This window comes from Dicentrarchus labrax, unplaced genomic scaffold (assembly GCF_905237075.1).
Source record: "Dicentrarchus labrax unplaced genomic scaffold, dlabrax2021, whole genome shotgun sequence".
Taxonomy (NCBI): Eukaryota; Metazoa; Chordata; class Actinopteri; family Moronidae; genus Dicentrarchus; species Dicentrarchus labrax.
Window position 1 is genome coordinate 31,317,287 of NW_026136721.1, and position 19,389 is coordinate 31,336,675.

A 19,389-nucleotide genomic window follows, 5' to 3' on the forward strand; every position below is an offset into this window, starting at 1 on the left:
AGAACCTGTCAAGGGCTGTTCTGCTCTTCTCTATGTTTCTTCTGTCTTAAGTAGCCTCTCTGTGGTTTGGACCTCTTTTCTCTCTGGTGAGAAATCATGTTCATTAGCATGGAGGAGAACAATCACCGCTTCAACAAGTGCAGCATAATTATAGCTATTTTGAATTTATAACCACAAAGAAATATTTTTTTTAGCCTAATATCATTCCAGTCCTTACCATTTCTTTCTTGTTTATTTTTTGTTTACTGTTTTTTCTTTTCTTTTTGTGAACTACGGACCGTGACAGCAATTATGGTCGACTTAATACTGCTGTACTTTGTCTTTTTGCTCTTGCTGTCATGCCAGTGTCTAGACAGAGATAATTGTTGCCGTTGCAAGAGGTTGCATCAACGTAGTCTCTCTGTTGTATGTGCTTACATGTGCATGTCCAATTGTATAATACTCAGCCACACAGCAACATTACGTTTAGACATTATTTTCAGATAGAAAGAGAAATAGTACTAGATGAAAAAGCTTTTGATATTTGTCTTTACTATGACATGCTTGTAGCCATGGTAAATTCTTTTTTCCCCCGTCTTACTTTAGGTCTTAAGTTGTGCTCCTGCTGTTGTAGTGATATAATTTGTGGGTTTGCATGTTCATGGCAGTTTTACCTATTTAAAGGTTTGATTGAAGAAATGTTTAAGGACATATTTACTTTTGCTTTTAAGTAGTCAAAAAAAAAAAAAAAAAATATATATATATATATATATATATATATATAGTTTATCCTGGATATAGGGTTTTATGGCAATGTGGCAAGTAGTTGTTGAGGTATTTTGCTCTCTTGTTATATTTTGTTCTTAATAATGTTGGGCAGATGGACAGACCAGGTAATTGCCAGCAGTTGCCATCTCTGCTTGCAGGGATAATAAAATTGGAGCCAACCGAAGCAACAACCCTTGTGACATGAACACACACTTACCACTTTCATTGCCAATTTTCTTGGGGGAACCGTGGCCATACTATATTTCACTGAGACAGTTGAGTACATTAATATTGTTACACATATTTGTAATGACAATGTCAAAGACATATTTACCAATGTCTTTTTTTCACCTTTGCAACAAAAAAAACAATCTTGTAAATCAGAATAATTTCCCAGTATTTCCGTATTCTTTCTAATTAAAATCACATTACAAGAATCATTGTAATAAAGTACTTCCTCTTAGTCACTTCATTATTTTGAAATGTATGCCATAGGCCCTATTAGTGTAAAGTGGACGTTGGACAAGTGCTTTAAATAAAGGATGCTGTTGCATACTATGGATGGGTGTTTTCCAAAAAAAGACCACAGTTAAGCTAAGATTGATGATGATGATTGATGATGATATTCGTGGCTGAAGGACGGCAGCAGGAAATGAGGGCAAGAAGGAACTGTACCTTCAATCAGTTTTGGTATAGTTGGAATTGTCCCACATAGCATTAGCCTTCGACATGCCAACCTTAATTTTGAATTTGTCTGAACGTATGAAAACCTTTCCTGAATAAAATTGATAACAGTCTTCTGACTCTTGAGCAGAAGAGATGATGGCAGTGCCGCTCAGTTTTTATCGAGCAAATCAGTGAAATGATTCAAGATGTCAGGAAAGAGTGCCTCATCCCCCTTCAGCCTGCTCAGTGTAAGATGCAATTTGAGAGAGAAATGTCAGTAATGACAGTTATGGTGAAACATATTTGATTGGACATACCAGTGCTTTTTTGCTTCTATTTCAAGACTGAAGGGAAAAACTCTGGGAAAGTTTCAAAAATACTCATGGAAATTTTCTCTTTATAACATTTAAAGCCATAATACAGCTATATTTTGTTATACAGATACATATTTGAAACAGAGAAAACCCGTCTGTCCAGTTGCTGGCACAGTGCAACAAGCAGACTTAGGAGTCCAATTACCAGCCCAAAGGCACAAGAAAGGTCACTCCAACACATGGTTCACAGGTGAGATGTTTCTGGTGTCTGATGAGGAAGAGGGTGGCATATTGCACATTCCTGTTACCCCTGAGGGATTCTACAGCATGTTGTGCTCCATGTTGAAAAGGTGTTAAACTAAGAAGGAAGAAGAAAGACCTTGCTGCTCGGTCTTCCATGGAAGATGCAGCCGCTCTGCGGACCTTTTGTCTTAAAGCTTTCTAGGCACGTCAACCTGCTCTTGCTTATCCGTGAACTCCCAAAGGCTTAAGTCCCTGTTGCAGAGCCTACCAGAGATCCTGATGCTAACACTACATGGTCTAAAAGGTTCTTCAGCTTCATGTCTACCAAGGCTACTCATCTGGTCCGCTACCTGAGTTGGCCTGCAAGGAGGAGGAAATTGTGCTTGCCATCTTGGTTTTGAAAGGGAAAAATCCTGTTGTTTTATAAAAGTCATAGACACTATGACCTGTCTTCAGACCTTTTTCTACCACTTGGGATTCAGCGATCACTCTGTGGGCCTTCATAAAACAGAGACAAAACACAGAGATGTGAGGGTGTTGTCTTTTTGCTGTCGGCTCTAACTATAGAGAAGCAAGTTGGTGATATTTATGCCCTTCCTATGCAACTTGGTAGTAAGCGGTTTACACCTGGGAATCTGAAAATGACCCTGCACCCGTATTCTGTTTTTATACCAAAGATGACCAGCTCATGCTGACATGTTGATATCTGAGCCCTTCGGCTGCAGTCGTACTGCTTTTCAGAACTTTGTCTAATTTTTTTTTTTGCACTTTGCAAATGTATTTGTGCTTAAAGGTTCCCTGTGGACTTTTAGACCTCTGGTAGTGCTATGAACAGTTTTTATCTGAGTGGTTTCCTGTTTTGTTTATGTCGTGCACGCACACAACGATGCACATGCATGGACGCGATACACACTCCTACTAATGGTGTCACACCATTCCACTGATCAGTTTTTATAAGGAAAATGGTCTCAACCTGCTCTATATGAAAAATGTGCTAAGACAGCTTCTGTTATGCTTTGGCACTATACAAATGAAATTGAATTGAATGGACCAGGTGTAAAGACATGCTGCAATGCACCAACTAAGGCTGTAAAGTATAAGAAGACTACAAGCTAAAAAAATTTTATGAGAAAGGAAATGCACTTGATCTGTTTGTTAGACCTCAAGGATACACACAGTGTCTTTTGGTGAGTAACACTGAATGTAAACATAACTTTTGTTTGTTTACAAGAGGACAACTCCACAGGGCCCCTTTAACCAAGGATTTTATCAAAGGATCCCAGATATTTGTGTCCTGGCCTAAGCCTTTTAGGGATAAGCCCATTACCAAACAAACCTTTCTCAGTGCATAGTGGATGCTTTTGCACATATAGTACTACTACTCTTAACTCCATCTTGAGCTTTCAGGGGCCAATTGGCTTATGTCTACCTTCCACCAGGGACCTAGCAACCTCCCTGGGCCCTGTTTAAGAGACATCAGGCCATCTGTGCTGCAGCTAGCTGGTCATCCTCAAATTGTACCAATGTAGTTAAAAAAAGAACACTCTAACCTCCACCTAGGTTCATCCATGGTTCCCTCATTGCCTTTGGGACAGAATTACAGTACCTGCTCAGCAACTGCTGATTATCATAGCCAGCCCTTTTCACAAAAAGCCACAGTAGGGTTTGTGCATGTTGTTTTTTTGTTAGTTTTTTCTGAAATACATCATGCAAGTAGCAGTTATCAGTAGCTTACTTCTTGAGATAAAGTGCTTGTTTATATGGACCAAATATATGGCAAACAACCAGGACAACACAGTCATGTCTGGAAAAAAAACAAAAAGCAAGTTTCAGTGAATGAGCAGTTGACCGTGAGGTTTGTGCATTATCTGCCTCTGTGTTTTCCTCTGGACAAGTACAGTAAATGTGTAAAACAGCCAATATAAAGAAGGGGGCTCCAACCTGTTTGTCTCTCCAGTGTCTCTGCTGTCTGTCCATTCTACCTCACTTCACGAGTTCATGTGGTTTAAAGGGGAGGGTGCGTTTTTCTTAGTTATTTTTTGATAGTTTCTCTCTGCTCTCACACTCATGCACACTCACTCACCATTAGTGTGTCACCTGTTCCATCAGTGACTCATGTGTCCCCCGTGGTCGATGCTGTATTTAGTATATAAGTGGATGCTTCAGAGCGATTTGTTCAGCTGTGTTAAAAACAGACATTGTTCCCTGGACTTCGATGCCCCCTCCCTCTTACACCTTCTCTCACTCTCTCTGTCACCCCTCCCTCTCTGTTTCTCATGCTTTTGATCTCCTGCTCTGTTGCTCTCTCTTCCTGCCTCTTGCTCTTTTTTAAAACAGATTCTGCTCCCTGGTATTAGATGTGTTGTTATTGTTGTTCTATGAATAAGAGATATGTAGCCCTGGGCACTTTGAATAGCACTCCACCTTGCTGCACTGTAAATACTGGGTGGAAGAGTAGGCTGTATATATGCATGTACACACACACACGCACGCACACACTAGGCCAACTGAAATACTGTAGTAATAATAAGCAGTTTGCTAACATTAACTTTGAAACTCAGGCAATTTGGCATTTTTCTATTGTTACAGTGGGGAACTAAATTATAATTTATAAACACGTAGTGTTGCGCTTTTTTCTCAAATGCACACATGCATGTGCAGTGCAAGGTAATTACCTATCTCCATTTTATAGATGGCCCCTGCTTGACTTTGTAAATTTCTTGTTTTTTTATGTCAGTGCGATCATGCTCATTCACTTGTTTACTTTTTTGTCTGTCATACCCGCTTTTTCTGCATGGAAGATGAAATGGACGAACACAAGATTTCCTATTTTCTCACTTAAGTTTGATATATGAGGAGACTAATTAAAAAATGATTATGGTATTTCTTGGCTTGCTCTGAAAGCACTGTGCTTTAATGCCAAAGAGAAATAAATGTCCTTTTGTTTTTGCTGTTGAGCAGTCAATTAAAACTTTGCCCCTTAGCTCAGTCCAGGCATCCAGGAAGTAAAATATGAATTGCATGGCCAAATCATTCTAATTTTCTTTTGCTTGACCTAATTTGTAGGAAGTATGTGTGAGAGACTTTTAGCTTTTTGACAGCATGTGGCTGGTGGCTATGTTTTTAGGACTTTAGTCTTCTTTTTGTGCTGGGTTTACAGCTCTAATCTACATATCTGTCCGACACTATCTGGCTCTCCCTTCCATTTTCTCTCGCTGTTTATCACAACACACATATACAGATGCATCCTTGAATAAACCCTCCATATACAGATGTAGAACTTCAAAAGACCTCGTCAGGAAGAAAATAAACCAGGACTTTATTTGGCTGTGGCGTGGGTGCAGTCCAGTTTAAAATGTTTTGATATAAATACACACATTCTCTGTTCCTGGTTTTGGAAAGCTCAATCCTTCTGTTCCTTTTAAATTATACAAAGCGTTATTTATAACTGTGAGTCTTTTTCCCCTCCCTCCATCCTACTACTCCCCTACGCTGAAGGCAGTGATACCCCAGCCCTCTTTGTTTTCAGTGTTGTTTTCGATGTCCTTCACAGCTACCCATCTTCATATCCCCTTTCTTCTTGTCTGCCTCTTGCTCTCCCCCACGCCTGTAGTTTATTTGGAAACCGTCGCTTGGGGGCATATGGAATCTAATTTAGCCAGTAATCAAGAGCTCAGATTGGTGTGTGTGTGTGTGTGTGTGTGTGTGTGTGTGTGTGTGTGTGTGTGTGTGTGTGTGTGTGTGTGTGTGTGTGTGTGTGTGTGTGTGTGTGTGTGTGTGTGTGTGTGTGTGTGTGTCTGTGTGTGTGTGTGTGTGTGTCTGTGTGTGTGTCTGTGTGTGTGTCGGTGTGTGTGTCGGTGTGTGTGTCTGTGTGTGTGTGTGTGTCGGTGTGTGTGTGTGTCGGTGTGTGTGTGTGTGTCGGTGTGTGTGTGTGTGTGTGTGTGTGTCGGTGTGTGTGGGTGTGTCGGTTTGTGTGTGTTTCGGTTTGTGTGTCGGTTTGTGTGTGTGTCGGTTTGTGTGTGTCTCTCCTTATATTGGCATTAAGCTAAGATAGACTCTCCTCATTTACCCAGACCTCAAAGAGTCAGAACAAAACATAGTAAGAAAAGAAGGAAATATTTTCTGGAAGCAAAATTCCCATGTTTTTTTTCTTTTCACTTCCACTCATTTTATGTTATGTAATTTTGTGTTACTGTGCTTGATATATAAAGTGCTACTGTTATATAATGTAATAATGAAATCAAGATGTAATGAAACATTTCCTAATAATCCTTTGTTTGGAGTTAATGAAACATTCAGTTCAACACCACTTAATTGCCAACATATTGTATTTATATACAATATGTAGAACTTCCCTTTTATGTATTTTCTAAGGTCAAAACACAACATTACAAAACAACACATTAATAAATACTTAATCAAATAATGTAAAATAATTTCTGCTAAGACTTCCTTTTTCTTATTTCAGAGTCCTACTCTGGTTTAATCCACATTTGAATGCAAGAAAGCTCTGTTCACAAACATATCAGTTGTACTTCATTCGTTGCATGTAGTTTATCAGTGCAGGGTATTCTGCTAAGGTGGTCCATCCTGCTCTGTGCTCAGGGCAAAGAGTAGCACACTGGGAAATAAAGCAGGTAGGCAGTCTGATGCTCATAACTTCACTGTATGCTCTTGTACCCTCTGTAGAGGAGATTTTGGCAGGCTAGGTAAAAGCAGAGCATTCAGAGGTTACACAAAATAAATATCTTTAGAAACAGAAAGTTGGAAATAAAGCTACTTGTTTGAATTCCCAATTCCCTGTCTCCCACACAAGCGTTTAGTAGCAGACCTGTTTCACCCATGCAATGTTGCATTGCTTTTGCACTGAATATGTGTGATGAACACAAGCTACAATTTATTTTGTGCATGTTTGTATGTATATGTTTCTAGATGCGCTTGAAGGAGTTCAACATATTTGATAAAGCGGATATACTTGCATGATACATGCAAGTTTGGGTTGTATCCACATGGTTAAATGCACTCATTGTCAGTCCCTTTGGATAAAATCCCTGGCTAAATGAGTGCAATTTATTATTTCCAAAAGTGTGCCAAAATTCTATAAAGTTGCATTCTAATCCAATACGAAGAATAACTGGACTGTTGTTGCTTGTGTCCATGTTAACATGAGTAGGAAAATAACCTTTGTGCATTGTACAAGATGACCGAGATCTCATTTCCACAAAAGGTCAAATTTTTTCAACTGCCTTCACCAGCCAATTCTGGATACCAACAGACTAAACTATCGCAATACAGTGGTTGTTACAATAAAGTAACAAAAAAACACAAAAATATTGCTTTAAAACTTTTATATCACAAGAAAACATCCGTGTTTCACGATCTAAAGGAATTGAGACAAGGCCATTTATTACATCCAAACTCTTTTCAGCAGCACTTGTGTAGACAAAATAAAAAATAAATGTGCAGTTAAATGATAAATGGCAACAAAGACTGTAATATTTAAAATGTACAAGTTTTCTTGAGTCATTGTGACTGAAAACATGTATTGATTTCTTGGAAGGCGCTTTTGTACACGCACTTCACCTCCTCATCTCCTCCTCATTTATTCCTCTGAATCATATTCAGCACACCCTCTCTGATGGCTTCCACAAAACTCTTCCTGGCCTTTAGATTATGAAAGCCTGTTCATGCTTTTCTGCTGTGTCCATGTTTTTACCACACACATTTCACAGTATTATGTAAGAAGGAATTTCAGTTCTTCTGCAGACATATCTGGTGTTTATCGGTGCTGGAGCTTTGTGCTGTACACATACTCAAAAGGCCTGAGAGTCATTATGTGTGAGAACTTCAAATGCTGTTTACGTGATCAATAAGGGGGAAAAAGTCCATGGGGAAGGACAGAAGGACACTCTGCTGGATATTAATACTGTGTACTTTTTCATCTAAACGAAGACCAGACCTTGACCATTGTACGACTGTATGGAGTTTATATCTTAATGTAACAATAGATGTATCTCAGTTCAGTGCCAGCTGTGGGAATGATCATTTTTGCATCACAAATTAAATTTTTGCTGAATCATGATGATGTGATGTTTTCTTACATTTGAAGAACAAGATTTGTAGGCCAGGGCTTTCCTTCAGAACTACAGTACTTCATCGTAATGCGGTTGCTGCTGATTTATTGTGCAGTCCTAGTTTAAATCATATGTCTAAGTAAAGGTGTCAACTGTTCTCTGGTTCCAGAAAATTCCTTTTCCAGATGCTAGACCTATTTAAACATTCGATATTTTTGGGAAATATGCTTATTCGTTACAGTGTTTTGTCTTTGTTACGTAGGGTAATGTGCAGCACTATTTATTGTCTGGCACTCTTTGAGTCTTGCTCTTAATGAAATATTAACATTATGTCACTCAACTCAACCACACTGGTTCAGCAGGGGGTGCGTGTCCTTCATGTTCCAAACCAAAATATAGTTTCAGACACAATATGGCAATCATCCCTTTTGAAAGAAGAGAGAAATGATGTGAATTCTCAAAAACAACAGAAGGAAGCTGTCTTCATTTCATTACCTGCTTTAGTACTACATCTAATGCTGTTGTAGACATATAATTACAAGTAAAAGAGATTTTAGTTTAGTTCTGCTGGAAGATTTTTTGACCCTGCTGCATAAATGTATGCACTATTGTTATCTATCGCGTTGCTTTTAACAGTGTGTTTAATCTCTTTCTTCAGTTCAGAAATGTTCAAACTTCCAGAGTTTGGAAGAAGAACAGCGTACTTGATTCCACTGGACCTCTGATCTTTGTCTCTATGCCTCTTTCTGTCTCAGGGAGACTATGATCCAGTGAAAACCCGAGTTCTCCACCTCAAAATGAACCCTACCACTGTTGCCAAGCAACAGCGGCAGCAGGAAGTTGAGGCTCTTCGGGAGGAAGTGACACGTCTCAGGGAACTCGTGCGCTCATTGCAGGATGGAGGTGCTCTGGTCCATTCACAAGACGACTCCAGTATGCACACCCCCAACCTCGGCCTCAGTTTGCCGCCATCAAAGGAGGTGTTGGGTAAGATATACAACACAGACTCACATTTACAGACTCACTTGTACTAAACTGGCTCATTAGCTTGCACTAGCCTCGTAATAAATGAACCAGGGGTGGGCAGTTGCATTGGTTTTTTGATTGTCCATCACATTTCCATTACCATAAATTTTTATGGAGCTAAACATATGTGCCTCAGCTGAGATTAGGGCCAGAGCAAACCTTATAGGAGAAATAAATTGTCACCAACACAGAGTACATTAATGTAGGACACAGTAGGTACATGCACATAAATGGCTTAACTTGAGCTTTAATTAGCCAGTTATTGAATAACGCTATGCTTGAAATATTCTGCATGTGCTATAGAACCACACTGTTCAGTATGAAGAGGTAAATAAAACTGAGTTATATAACAGTTCATTATGTTTGGACCGTTACTTCTTTGATTATTTCCACTGTTGGCTACCAAGGCTAAAACTGTCATAGTCAACCTTACAACATTCAAGGTTTAATTATTTATCATTCTACATCGTGTTGAACAATGAAATGTAAGTTGTAGCCACTTATGCGACTCACAAAACAAAAATTATATAAATGGATGAATAAATAATGAGTAATAAAAATAAATTATTATGTATAGTGAATTGTGGAGGGTGAATTCAGGAGTCTTTGCTCCAATTGCTCCTCTGTAAACGTTAACAAGAAGAAGGCCTGGGGATGTCTTAACTTTCCTTAAGAAATAAAGTCGTTTCTACACTTTCTTTACCAGAGTGGAGATGTGTGATGTCTATGACAGTGACAGTGAAGTTGATATTTTACTACTTTCCCCACAGCACACTTTTGACAGGTGTTCAGGTCCTCTTCCGTTTCAGACTAATGAAAAAAAAAATAAAATGAGAGGAACTGTTAACCTATGCCCTCTGCTGGCTATGTTCTAAACCAAAGTAGGTAAGGAAATTGTTTCACTGATATTTATATTTGAGGCCATTGAGGCTTTTGTTCTCTTAGGTGTGAGTATATGACAGACAGTTAGAGGGGGAAGTGTAGTTTTGACAGGGTTAAATATTTAATTGGAGTTCAGGGTAGTTCAGCGCCAGAAGTCTGTTGGCTAATATGTCTTCTGGGGACCAGACTGCTCTGCGCTCTTTGTCTGTCTCTCACTCACTCTCACCAATGCTCTAACACATCTCTCGCCTCTTTTCTCTTTCCAACTTCCAGCCTTCTTTCTCCTTTTTACACTTCCTTTCACTCTTGTCTTTTCTCTGTCATTTCCCCTTGCCTTTCGTCTTGCCTGTCTCTTCATGACCCTTTTTTCTCCCGTTCCTTTGTTTTTTCGTGGGAAATGATAATTGAGTTTCTCAACGATGTGCTCAATTTAAACCCTGGCAGATAATGCAGACCTAATGTGTGATATCTGTTCTTATCTTCAGACCAGGTCAATGCAATGGGATGTCTGGAAAAGTATCAAAGTTAAACTTAATAATATTTATGCCTTTTGAGATTGGCACAGGTTTAAGAACTATTCCTTCATATACTCTATATGACTGAACATTAGTTACAGATGGCACAGATACTGAGTAATGGTTGAACCTCACCATGAAATAAGAAATTAGATATCTCTTGCAAAAAGAAGTGCTTAATATAGCAATGAACGGTGTGGCAAAAAAAACCCAATTGTCCCCCAATGCGTTTTTAAACCATTGCTGTTTTTGTTATTATTTTTATTGACATCATTATTTTAGTCATTTGGTGCATTTTGTGCAAATAGAACATCATAATTGATGTCTTAATTTTTTATTGTATTTCATCGTTTAAAGTTTCTCTTTTTCTTCTTTTTGTAAATTGCTCAGGCGCACACAGATAATACACTTATACTAATATAATAATGTCTATTTCCACTCTAAACTGTGGGTCATGAGAAGATTTTTAATGGCAGGTGTTGCTGGCACTGTTTAAGTGTCTGTGCATGGATGAGCAGTTCTACCAGTGACCTTGGAGCTAAGTAAGCTCTACAGTTAAGTTTTTAATGAGATTTTAAACAATAATGATGGCAATAACATGTTAAATGAAGACTAGGTTTAAAGTGACAGGAATGATTCTATAATTTGGCCTTCTATTGTACTCATCAAGCATTATTTTAAAAGGAAATTAAACCAGTGAATTGAGCTGTTGTTAGTATTATTAAATATTATTCCTAGATTTACATATGACTGTTTTCTGAATGAAGGATTATTTTTGTTGTATTATTTATCATTTACCGTGAAAAGTGAAATTGTGGAACAATTGACCCCTCTTCCTGCTGTACGGCTTCTAGATACATTTCAAGTCAAGTCAGTGGAATAATATGTAGCCAGAAATTAGACAATACCACTTACAGATGAGTCTGCCCAACCATAATGCCCCCACAAATGATTTGTGTCATTTCTCATTTGTGATCATTTCACAAATACCAATGCATACTTTGGGTGTAGTTCAGGTTGAAAATGAGCAGGCAAAAATATATAAATAAGAAGCTTCCTCAGCAGTGGAATTTTCTTGACAGCTTTTAAGAGACAGCACACCCAGACCCGTAGAGACCAATTAAGGGTAAAAGTCAGAAGTCACTAACTTTCTCAAAACTTGACAGCTGGTGTAAAAAATCTTCTAACCACAAGAACTTTGATCTAGCAACTAAACACACATTGGCACATTTATGTGTGCGCTTGTGCACATTGGTTTTTCTATTGCACGGGAAGTAACTTGTCCCTGCGTATGTGTCCATTTGTCTGCATGTTACAGTAAATTTAAGCAGCGTCTACTTCGTGCTGTCACTTGAGAATTAACAGCCATTTTCAGGGCAGTTTGATAGCTGTCATATAGTGACAGTTTTGTCACAATGCTGAAGTCTTGAAACAGTATTTATCAGTACTGACTGACACTCGAGGAGCCCAGTCACCCAGGAGACAGACAGGCACACAGACAGACACACTCACAGACTCTTAAGTTTATACTTTCTAGCCATTTAGTTGTGTAATAATGATGGATAAAAATGTAATAGGCTAGGATATATGAAGAGAAGAATGATGGGTAGAAATAATTGTCAATCATAGCAGGGTTGGAAGCTTGGGCTATAAAAATGCAGCGCTGTCACTTTTAACTGCTCAAGAATATATAATATGTGTGTGTGTGCATTAGAATTGAAAATTTGTGACTGGTTGGTGTTGGCTGTAAGAAAGTGAATAGTACTTTTTTTAAGTAAAGTATAATTCTTTTGACAGTAGATGTACTTGAATAATCATGTTCAAATAATTCTCTTTCTGGTGCTTTTGCTTGTTTTTATTACCAATGTTTTTAATACTTACTTTTGGTTTAATTTAAAAGTTAGCCCCAGCTGTCTGACGCTGTAGTCAGATGTTTCAGTACTATATACACAAACCTGTTGAGAAACTTTTCAGTAAATGTGAACAGTAATATCAAGGAAACATTTGCCTCTTTGTGGTTGTTCTGTTGTTCACCTTTTCTAATGTTTTATAATATTACAAAAATAAATATATTTATGCACGCTGTCGCATGCACGTGTCTCACTTTTAACTTTTTATGCAGTGATAACTTTGTAAATACTGCGCTGCATAACGACTCATTTTTGCTCAGACGAACTTATTTCTCTGCCTTCTCAAATCAAGTCTTCAAATTAAAGTAATTATCGCAAATTGATTTTCAGCAAATTAAAGTCAAGCCCCATCCTGCTCCTCCTCTCCATGAATCTCTTTGCTCCCAGCTAGAACATGCAGCTGACTGCTTTAGTCACCACTACACTCTTTGCATTATAGTGTTTTGTAGACCCTAAGTGAGCAGATGGAGTGCCTCAGGGAGTGTATATGTGATATGAGGCTGTCCATCTATGCTGCTTTAACTGAATGAGTTGAGCATGTACTTGTGGAGGATGTAGTACCATGTAGCTTAGTGTTCGAGTGGATTGCCTGAGTTTCTTGTGTCCATAAAGAGTGATCTTATGAAAATATAGCTAGTTCTAGACCAATATCAGAATATATGACTGATGTATTCTTCCTACTTTTATGTCTGTGTTACAGATTTACGTAAGCAGATGGAGAGCTCAGAGCTCAGGAACCAGAGGCTGAAGGAGGTGTTTCAGAGGAAAATTCAGGAGTTCCGCACAGTATGCTACGTCCTGACTGGCTATCAGATGGATATCACCACCGAGAACCAATACAGGCTCACCTCAGTCTATGCGGAACACATGGACGACTCCTTGCTCTTCAAAAAGGTACACATACTTGAGATTTAGTAATGGGCAATGTGAACACAATCTAACTGAATACTTTGTTTATTTGATGTCATATTATGACTTTGGTGCTTTCATTTCATATTTACATAAAAGAAAGAGATAAAAGTTAGGAGAAGAAATCTTTAAGATCAGAAGAACACATTGAAACCATATCACAATATTTCCATTAACAAAATGGGCAATATATATATATCTCATTTACTTATATCAGTTTTATCAATATGTATTAAGCTTTACATACCTCTATACTTACAAACATGCTGAGATCAGATATGGTTGCAGGTGGCTATAAGCCACTGGCAGTGTGTATTTCTGTAAGCATATGCACCAAGATCATTAATGTAGAAGTGTGAAGTTAAAAGGGAAACACTGTCAACATCAAAATTCCTACAGGCTGTAACATCTGTGTGAGTGCTGATATCTGTCTCAGTGAAATCTTTCACGAATACTTCAAGAAGTACAAATTTGACCTGGCAAGGTTTCCCCCCCCCATCCCCCATATCCATGTTTATGCACCATTACGCCATGTTATAGCTTTGTGGTGAACTCGGCCAGGCAGGGACACCGACGTGTGTGTGTGTGTGTGTGTGTGTGTGTGTGTGTGTGTGTGTGTGTGTGTGTGTGTGTGTGTGTGTGTGTGTGTGTGTGTGTGTGTAGGAATGATTTTGTGTGTGTGAGAGGGAGAGAATGATGACTGGGCAATGTCACAGGGCTGGGCTGCATTAATCGATCACCACTCCCCATACGCTCATTGAATGGGCTAAATAAAAACTGTATGTGTGTGTGTCCCTTAGCTGTTGAGCAAATCCTTTTCTTAAGTAGGTTTACAGTGAAAACATCCTGTTGTGCTCCCTTCGCACTTACCTCTTTGTCTTTCTCTTTCCCCTTCTCTTCTCTCTCCATCCTGCCCTGCTGCACTTTTTCTCTCTTTATCTCTCCCTTGTTGTTTATCTCTCTCACCCTCTCTCTGTTACTCTCTGATCCGAGTGTGTAGCAGAAGCTAATCACCGTGTTGTTGCTGTGGTGTCTTATGATAGGGGGCCTCTAGCTAGTACAGAAACCGTGGAGAATCCATACTGGCAAGGTAGAAGGCAGCTTTATTATCTTGGCAGGGTAATTATTGTGGTCAAGTGCAAAGACGATTGCGCCTTACTGCCTTGCTCAAGGACTCACTTGAATTCTTGTGGAGTAGAGAATAACATGAGAATAAGAAAATGGGAGGAATTTGAACGTGCATGTGCGCACACTTTTTTTCTCTGCTGTGTGTGTCCAATCTGCTCCATCGAACCCACCTGCGACCCTGCCAGAAGAGATAATTCACTGTCAATATTTATTAACCTCAGACTGCGTCCATAGAACACACACACACACACACACACACACACACACACACACATCGTCATAATGCCCTCATAGTGCGCACTGTCACACTCAAATGCTCACATACTCACTCCAATCTCAACAGTCTCCTTCACACCACAGTTCACCACACAGCTCCCCATACCCCCCATCTCTGTTAGGTGCACATGCATACAGATGTACAGAGACAAACACACACATACACACACACAAAACAGATGCTAACACTTTCTGTATTAGTATTCAGGGTGTTCTCCACTGTCTGAGTGTGTATGACACACACACGCCTGGTGGCCTATGGGAGCGGAGAGGCCTGTACTACTAATGGAATACAACACTCACACCACACACACACCCGCACATACACACACACACAGAAAGGAACACCCACACCGAATACACATGAATACAATATACATAAGATGCATAACATGCTCTACACTTGTGTGTGTAAGTGTAATCTGGGTTGTGAGAATATAAAGTGGACTAATTGCAGGATGAGGCAGGAGTAAGTGGAGAGAAAATGGGGGATTTTGGACAGGAAGCATGGAAGTCTTTACAAATAGGATTCTAATGTTATTCACCTCAGCAACAGGGTTGCCAGATAATCCTGCTAATATCCCCCTCTAGCAGAGGCACCCAAATCCCCCTCCTATGGCGTAAGCTGTTTAACCTGCAACTGTCACGTTCCCTCTCTCTCTCTTTTTTTCTCACACATTCATTATGTCGCACTTTCATTCAAATGGTTTCATCACCCTTTATTCGTGTTTACTTTTCAGCCTTTCAACATTGCTGTAATTTGGTAATTGAAACATTTCAAGTTAAATTGTCAAATGAGATGAGTGTTTCTCTCACTCGTCTTCTGTGAGTCTCAACAGAGATGGTGGAGAAACACAATGATAGTGGTAATTATAACTGCAAGAAATGTTTTGTTTATTCAGTCTTTGTTACTAACTTCGCTCAGATGTTGCAATTAAACTACTTTTCCCCATTTCATCAGTGAGAAGCGTCAGCACATTCAAATGCTAATTGAGGGTTTTGGGCGAAAAGTGTCTACTGGGACAATACTTTAGTTATCATAACTTATATACTGACTAATCATTTCAGTTCAGTTCAGGTGTTTTAGATGTAATGCCCACCTACTCTGTATTCCAACCTCCAAACACTATTCTTTCCTCATTTTGCTCTGCTGGATTCCTTTAAGACATACAAGTGGCATGGCACTTGGTTTGGTGATGTTAGTCAACTGTCAATCAGTCAGTCCAGCTTTGGTTCGGGATGCAATATTGTGTCTCAATTAACTATTAGATGGATTGCCCTGAAGACATTTATGATCCCCAGAGGATAAATCCTTATGATTGGTGCCCCTGATTATTCGTCCAACACCTCAAACAGATCAAACTTTCCACTAGCAGTCCAATTCTTAAAATACAAGACAATATAATACAACACATTTGTCTTCTAGACTAGACTAGCTTTAAACATACAACTTTGTAACAAGGACAACATGGACATTATTAATAGTACCACTGAGGACATGATTGAATTGAATTAAGTATGCAACCAAACAAATATTACTAGTATCTGAACTCTAAATACCCCTGTAAATTATTACTGAATTCTTGTTAGCTTCAGTTTGTAGCAACATCATAGTTGGCTGCCATGCTTAATTGTGTGACTGTTATTATATGCACATTAACATGATGATATGGTAAACGTATACGACTGGTGGTCCTTTTTCAGCGTTACTTGTCCAGCTTTTATTTCATCGTTCTATTGACTTTATCTTCTGGTAAATCAAGATGCACACCTCCACAGCATTTAGCATTAAATCTTTTGAATTTTACATATATTTGTAGACTTCAGAGTCGAGAAAAATCTCACTAGGTTGGCGCATCCATGCTGTTGTTTTTTTTTCATTTAATAAAGTCAGAAGTTAGAATGTGTTTTTGTTAACAGTAGGTATTAGAGTGATGGGAGATCAAAAGTTGTGGGTGCCAGAGTCGACTAACTCTGTGGTATGGTATGGTGCAAAAGCTACTTAGTCAAAGCTAGTTTATGTGGGGAAATAGTTTGTCAGTTAATGATGGATTAATGCAATTTTATATTAAAATGGCTGTGGTGCCACAGTTATTTTGATAGGGAAAGTATGCAGAAAATGGTTGTGTGTATTAGTCTAACTTGCATGTGTGTAATTTATATTTTTAGCTCACCCCTAGGTGAGAGGGCTGATTAGCATCAGTGATTAGGTATTTATGAGGCCCTGCTAATCAGCGAGATAAACACCTTAGCTGTGAGAGCGAGTGAGTTATTTGAACATTTTTCTTCCAGAAGTTTCAAGGAGAGGGAGGCACTGCTTGCCTTAACATTTACCAATTTAAAGGTTCAGATAAACACAAAGTCCAAGAAGTCACTCAAACATTACATGATTTTCTTAGCAGTTTTTTTTTTTTTTCATGCACAGCGATTACATTGCTTAGAAAAGTTAAGAAAAGTTAAAGAAAACAGGACTGGAAAGAGGTTTATGTTGAAGACCCTTATATTGCATACAATGCATTTCTGCTTATATTTACAAAACTTTATGGGAAAAATTGCCCTGAAAAAAAGTAAGTTACAAGAATAATTATGAAGACAAACCATGGATTACAAAAGGGCTGCAGAATGCATGCAAAAAGAAAAATACATTATATAGGAGATTTCTTAAAAGCAGATCAGAAGAGGATGAAATTAAATACAAGAGATATAAAAATAAATTGGTATGCATTCTGAGAAACAATAAGAAGGAATATTATAGGAAACTGCTGGAGAAAAATAAAAGCAACATTCAAGGAACATGGAAGATAATTAATAGCCTAATTAGAAAAGGTGGTAAGAACAAAGATTATCCCTTTTACTTCACTTAAAAACATGATGTAACTACAAATAACAAAAAAGAGATAACTGATGAATTCATTTAATATTTTGTAAATGTGGGACCTAAATTAGCTAATGAGATCATAGAGCCGAGTGACATCGAAGGCATTAATAGTTGTGATAAAAATATAAATTCTATGTTTTTGATTGGAGTAAATGAAAATGAAATTTTGGACATTGTAAAGGAATTTAAAAATAAAAAGTCTACGAATTATAATGCCATTGATATGTCAATAGTAAAGAACACTATCGAATTTACTGTCAAACCCCTTACACATATATGCAATCAAACGTTCTTAACAGGCATCTTTCCAGATAAAATGAAGATAGCGAAAGTTATTCCCATTTATAAAAATGGAGATAGATATTTGTTTTCCAACTACAGACCAGTTTCTTTACTTCCTCAATTTTCTAAGATTTTAGAAAAGATATTTGTAAAAAGAAAATACAATGCATTAAGTGAGCAACAGCATGGATTTTTGAGCCAATAGATCAATACAATAGACCACAAGATATTAATGAGTAAACTGGAAAACTATGGTATTAGAGGTGTAGCATATTCCTGGCTGAAGAGCTATCTGGATAACCGGTACCAGTATGAAAATGTTAACACTGAAAATTCCGAGCTTCAAAAGTTCACCTGTGGGGTACCCCAAGGTTCAGTCCTTGGACCCAAACTTTTCATTCTCTATCTAAATGGTATTTGCAGAGCATCAGAGCTGCTACATTTTGTTATTTTTGCTGATGACACTAATTCATTTTGTTCACATAAAGATTTGAATGAGCTTTTGGATATAGTCGAAAGTGAATTGTGCAATTTGAAAAAATGGTTTGATGTGAACAAACTGCCACTGAATTTAAGTAAGACAAAATTCATAGTGTTTGGAAATAAAAAAATCAACAATGAGGTTAAACTCAGGATTAACAAAGTAGATATAGAGAGAGTGTATGAAAACAAATTCCTGGGTGTAATGATAGACCATAAATTAAACTGGAAACCCCACATAAACTACATTAAATCTAAAATATCAATCTACTGCAATACTCTGTAAAACTAAGGACATCTTGGACCATAAATCATTATTCATTTTGTAGTCCTCACTCATTCTTCCTTACATTACGAACTGTATAGAGATTTGGGGAAATACTTACAAAACTAATACAAATTGCATTTTTTTGTTGCAAAAAAGAGCTATAAGACTGGTTAACAAAGTTGAATATACACCAATCTTTGTTTTGTTTGTCTTGTTTTGTTTGCATGAACATCTGTTCAAGAAATTATTCATGGGAATTATTGTGAATTCATTTTTTAAATTATCGGAAAAATAAAACGTACCTAAACCTAAAAATAGTCCTTTATTTGATCGTGTGGACTCGAGACTTGCAGTAGCTCAAATGAAGAAGTGCATTCGTCAGACAGATAAAGACCTGAAATTGACCCATCATGTTACTGTTGTTCTAATTTTTACCTGAGAAACTTAAGTTGAGCAACTTTAGTTGAGTCAGAACAGTTTAAAAAAATCAAGGCACATTGTAGACAAACAAGTCTTACAAGTTGTGCATCTCTGTAAGTAATCTCCCAAAGCAGACCCACTGCTGGGCTTACACTCCTCTGCTATTGATTAGCTCATTAACAAATAAACAAACACACACACAGAGCTGTGCGCTCTGCAGCAATGACTTAAAACTTCTAGATGTTCTCTATCGACCTGACTTTTCTGTCTTTTTCTCTTTTTCTTTCTTTCCCTCTCTTGTTCATTCTCTCTCACACTTCCTTCACTTCCTTGACACTCTCTCCCCTGCGTACCCTTCCTAATGAAAGGAA

The 19,389-nt window shown here is 38.1% G+C and overlaps 1 protein-coding gene across 3 annotated transcripts in view; it reads left to right on the top strand.

Annotated features, from left to right (window-relative positions):
* mad1l1 (mitotic arrest deficient 1 like 1) overlaps positions 1 to 19,389 on the top strand; it is a 54,652-nt gene that overhangs the window by 18,508 nt on the left and 16,755 nt on the right. For all 3 annotated transcript variants that reach the window (XM_051386599.1, XM_051386600.1, XM_051386601.1), the window contains 2 exons: positions 8,800 to 9,031; positions 13,078 to 13,271. In XM_051386599.1, coding sequence (XP_051242559.1) covers positions 8,800 to 9,031; positions 13,078 to 13,271 — 426 coding nt within the window. The remainder of the gene's footprint in view (positions 1 to 8,799; positions 9,032 to 13,077; positions 13,272 to 19,389) is intronic.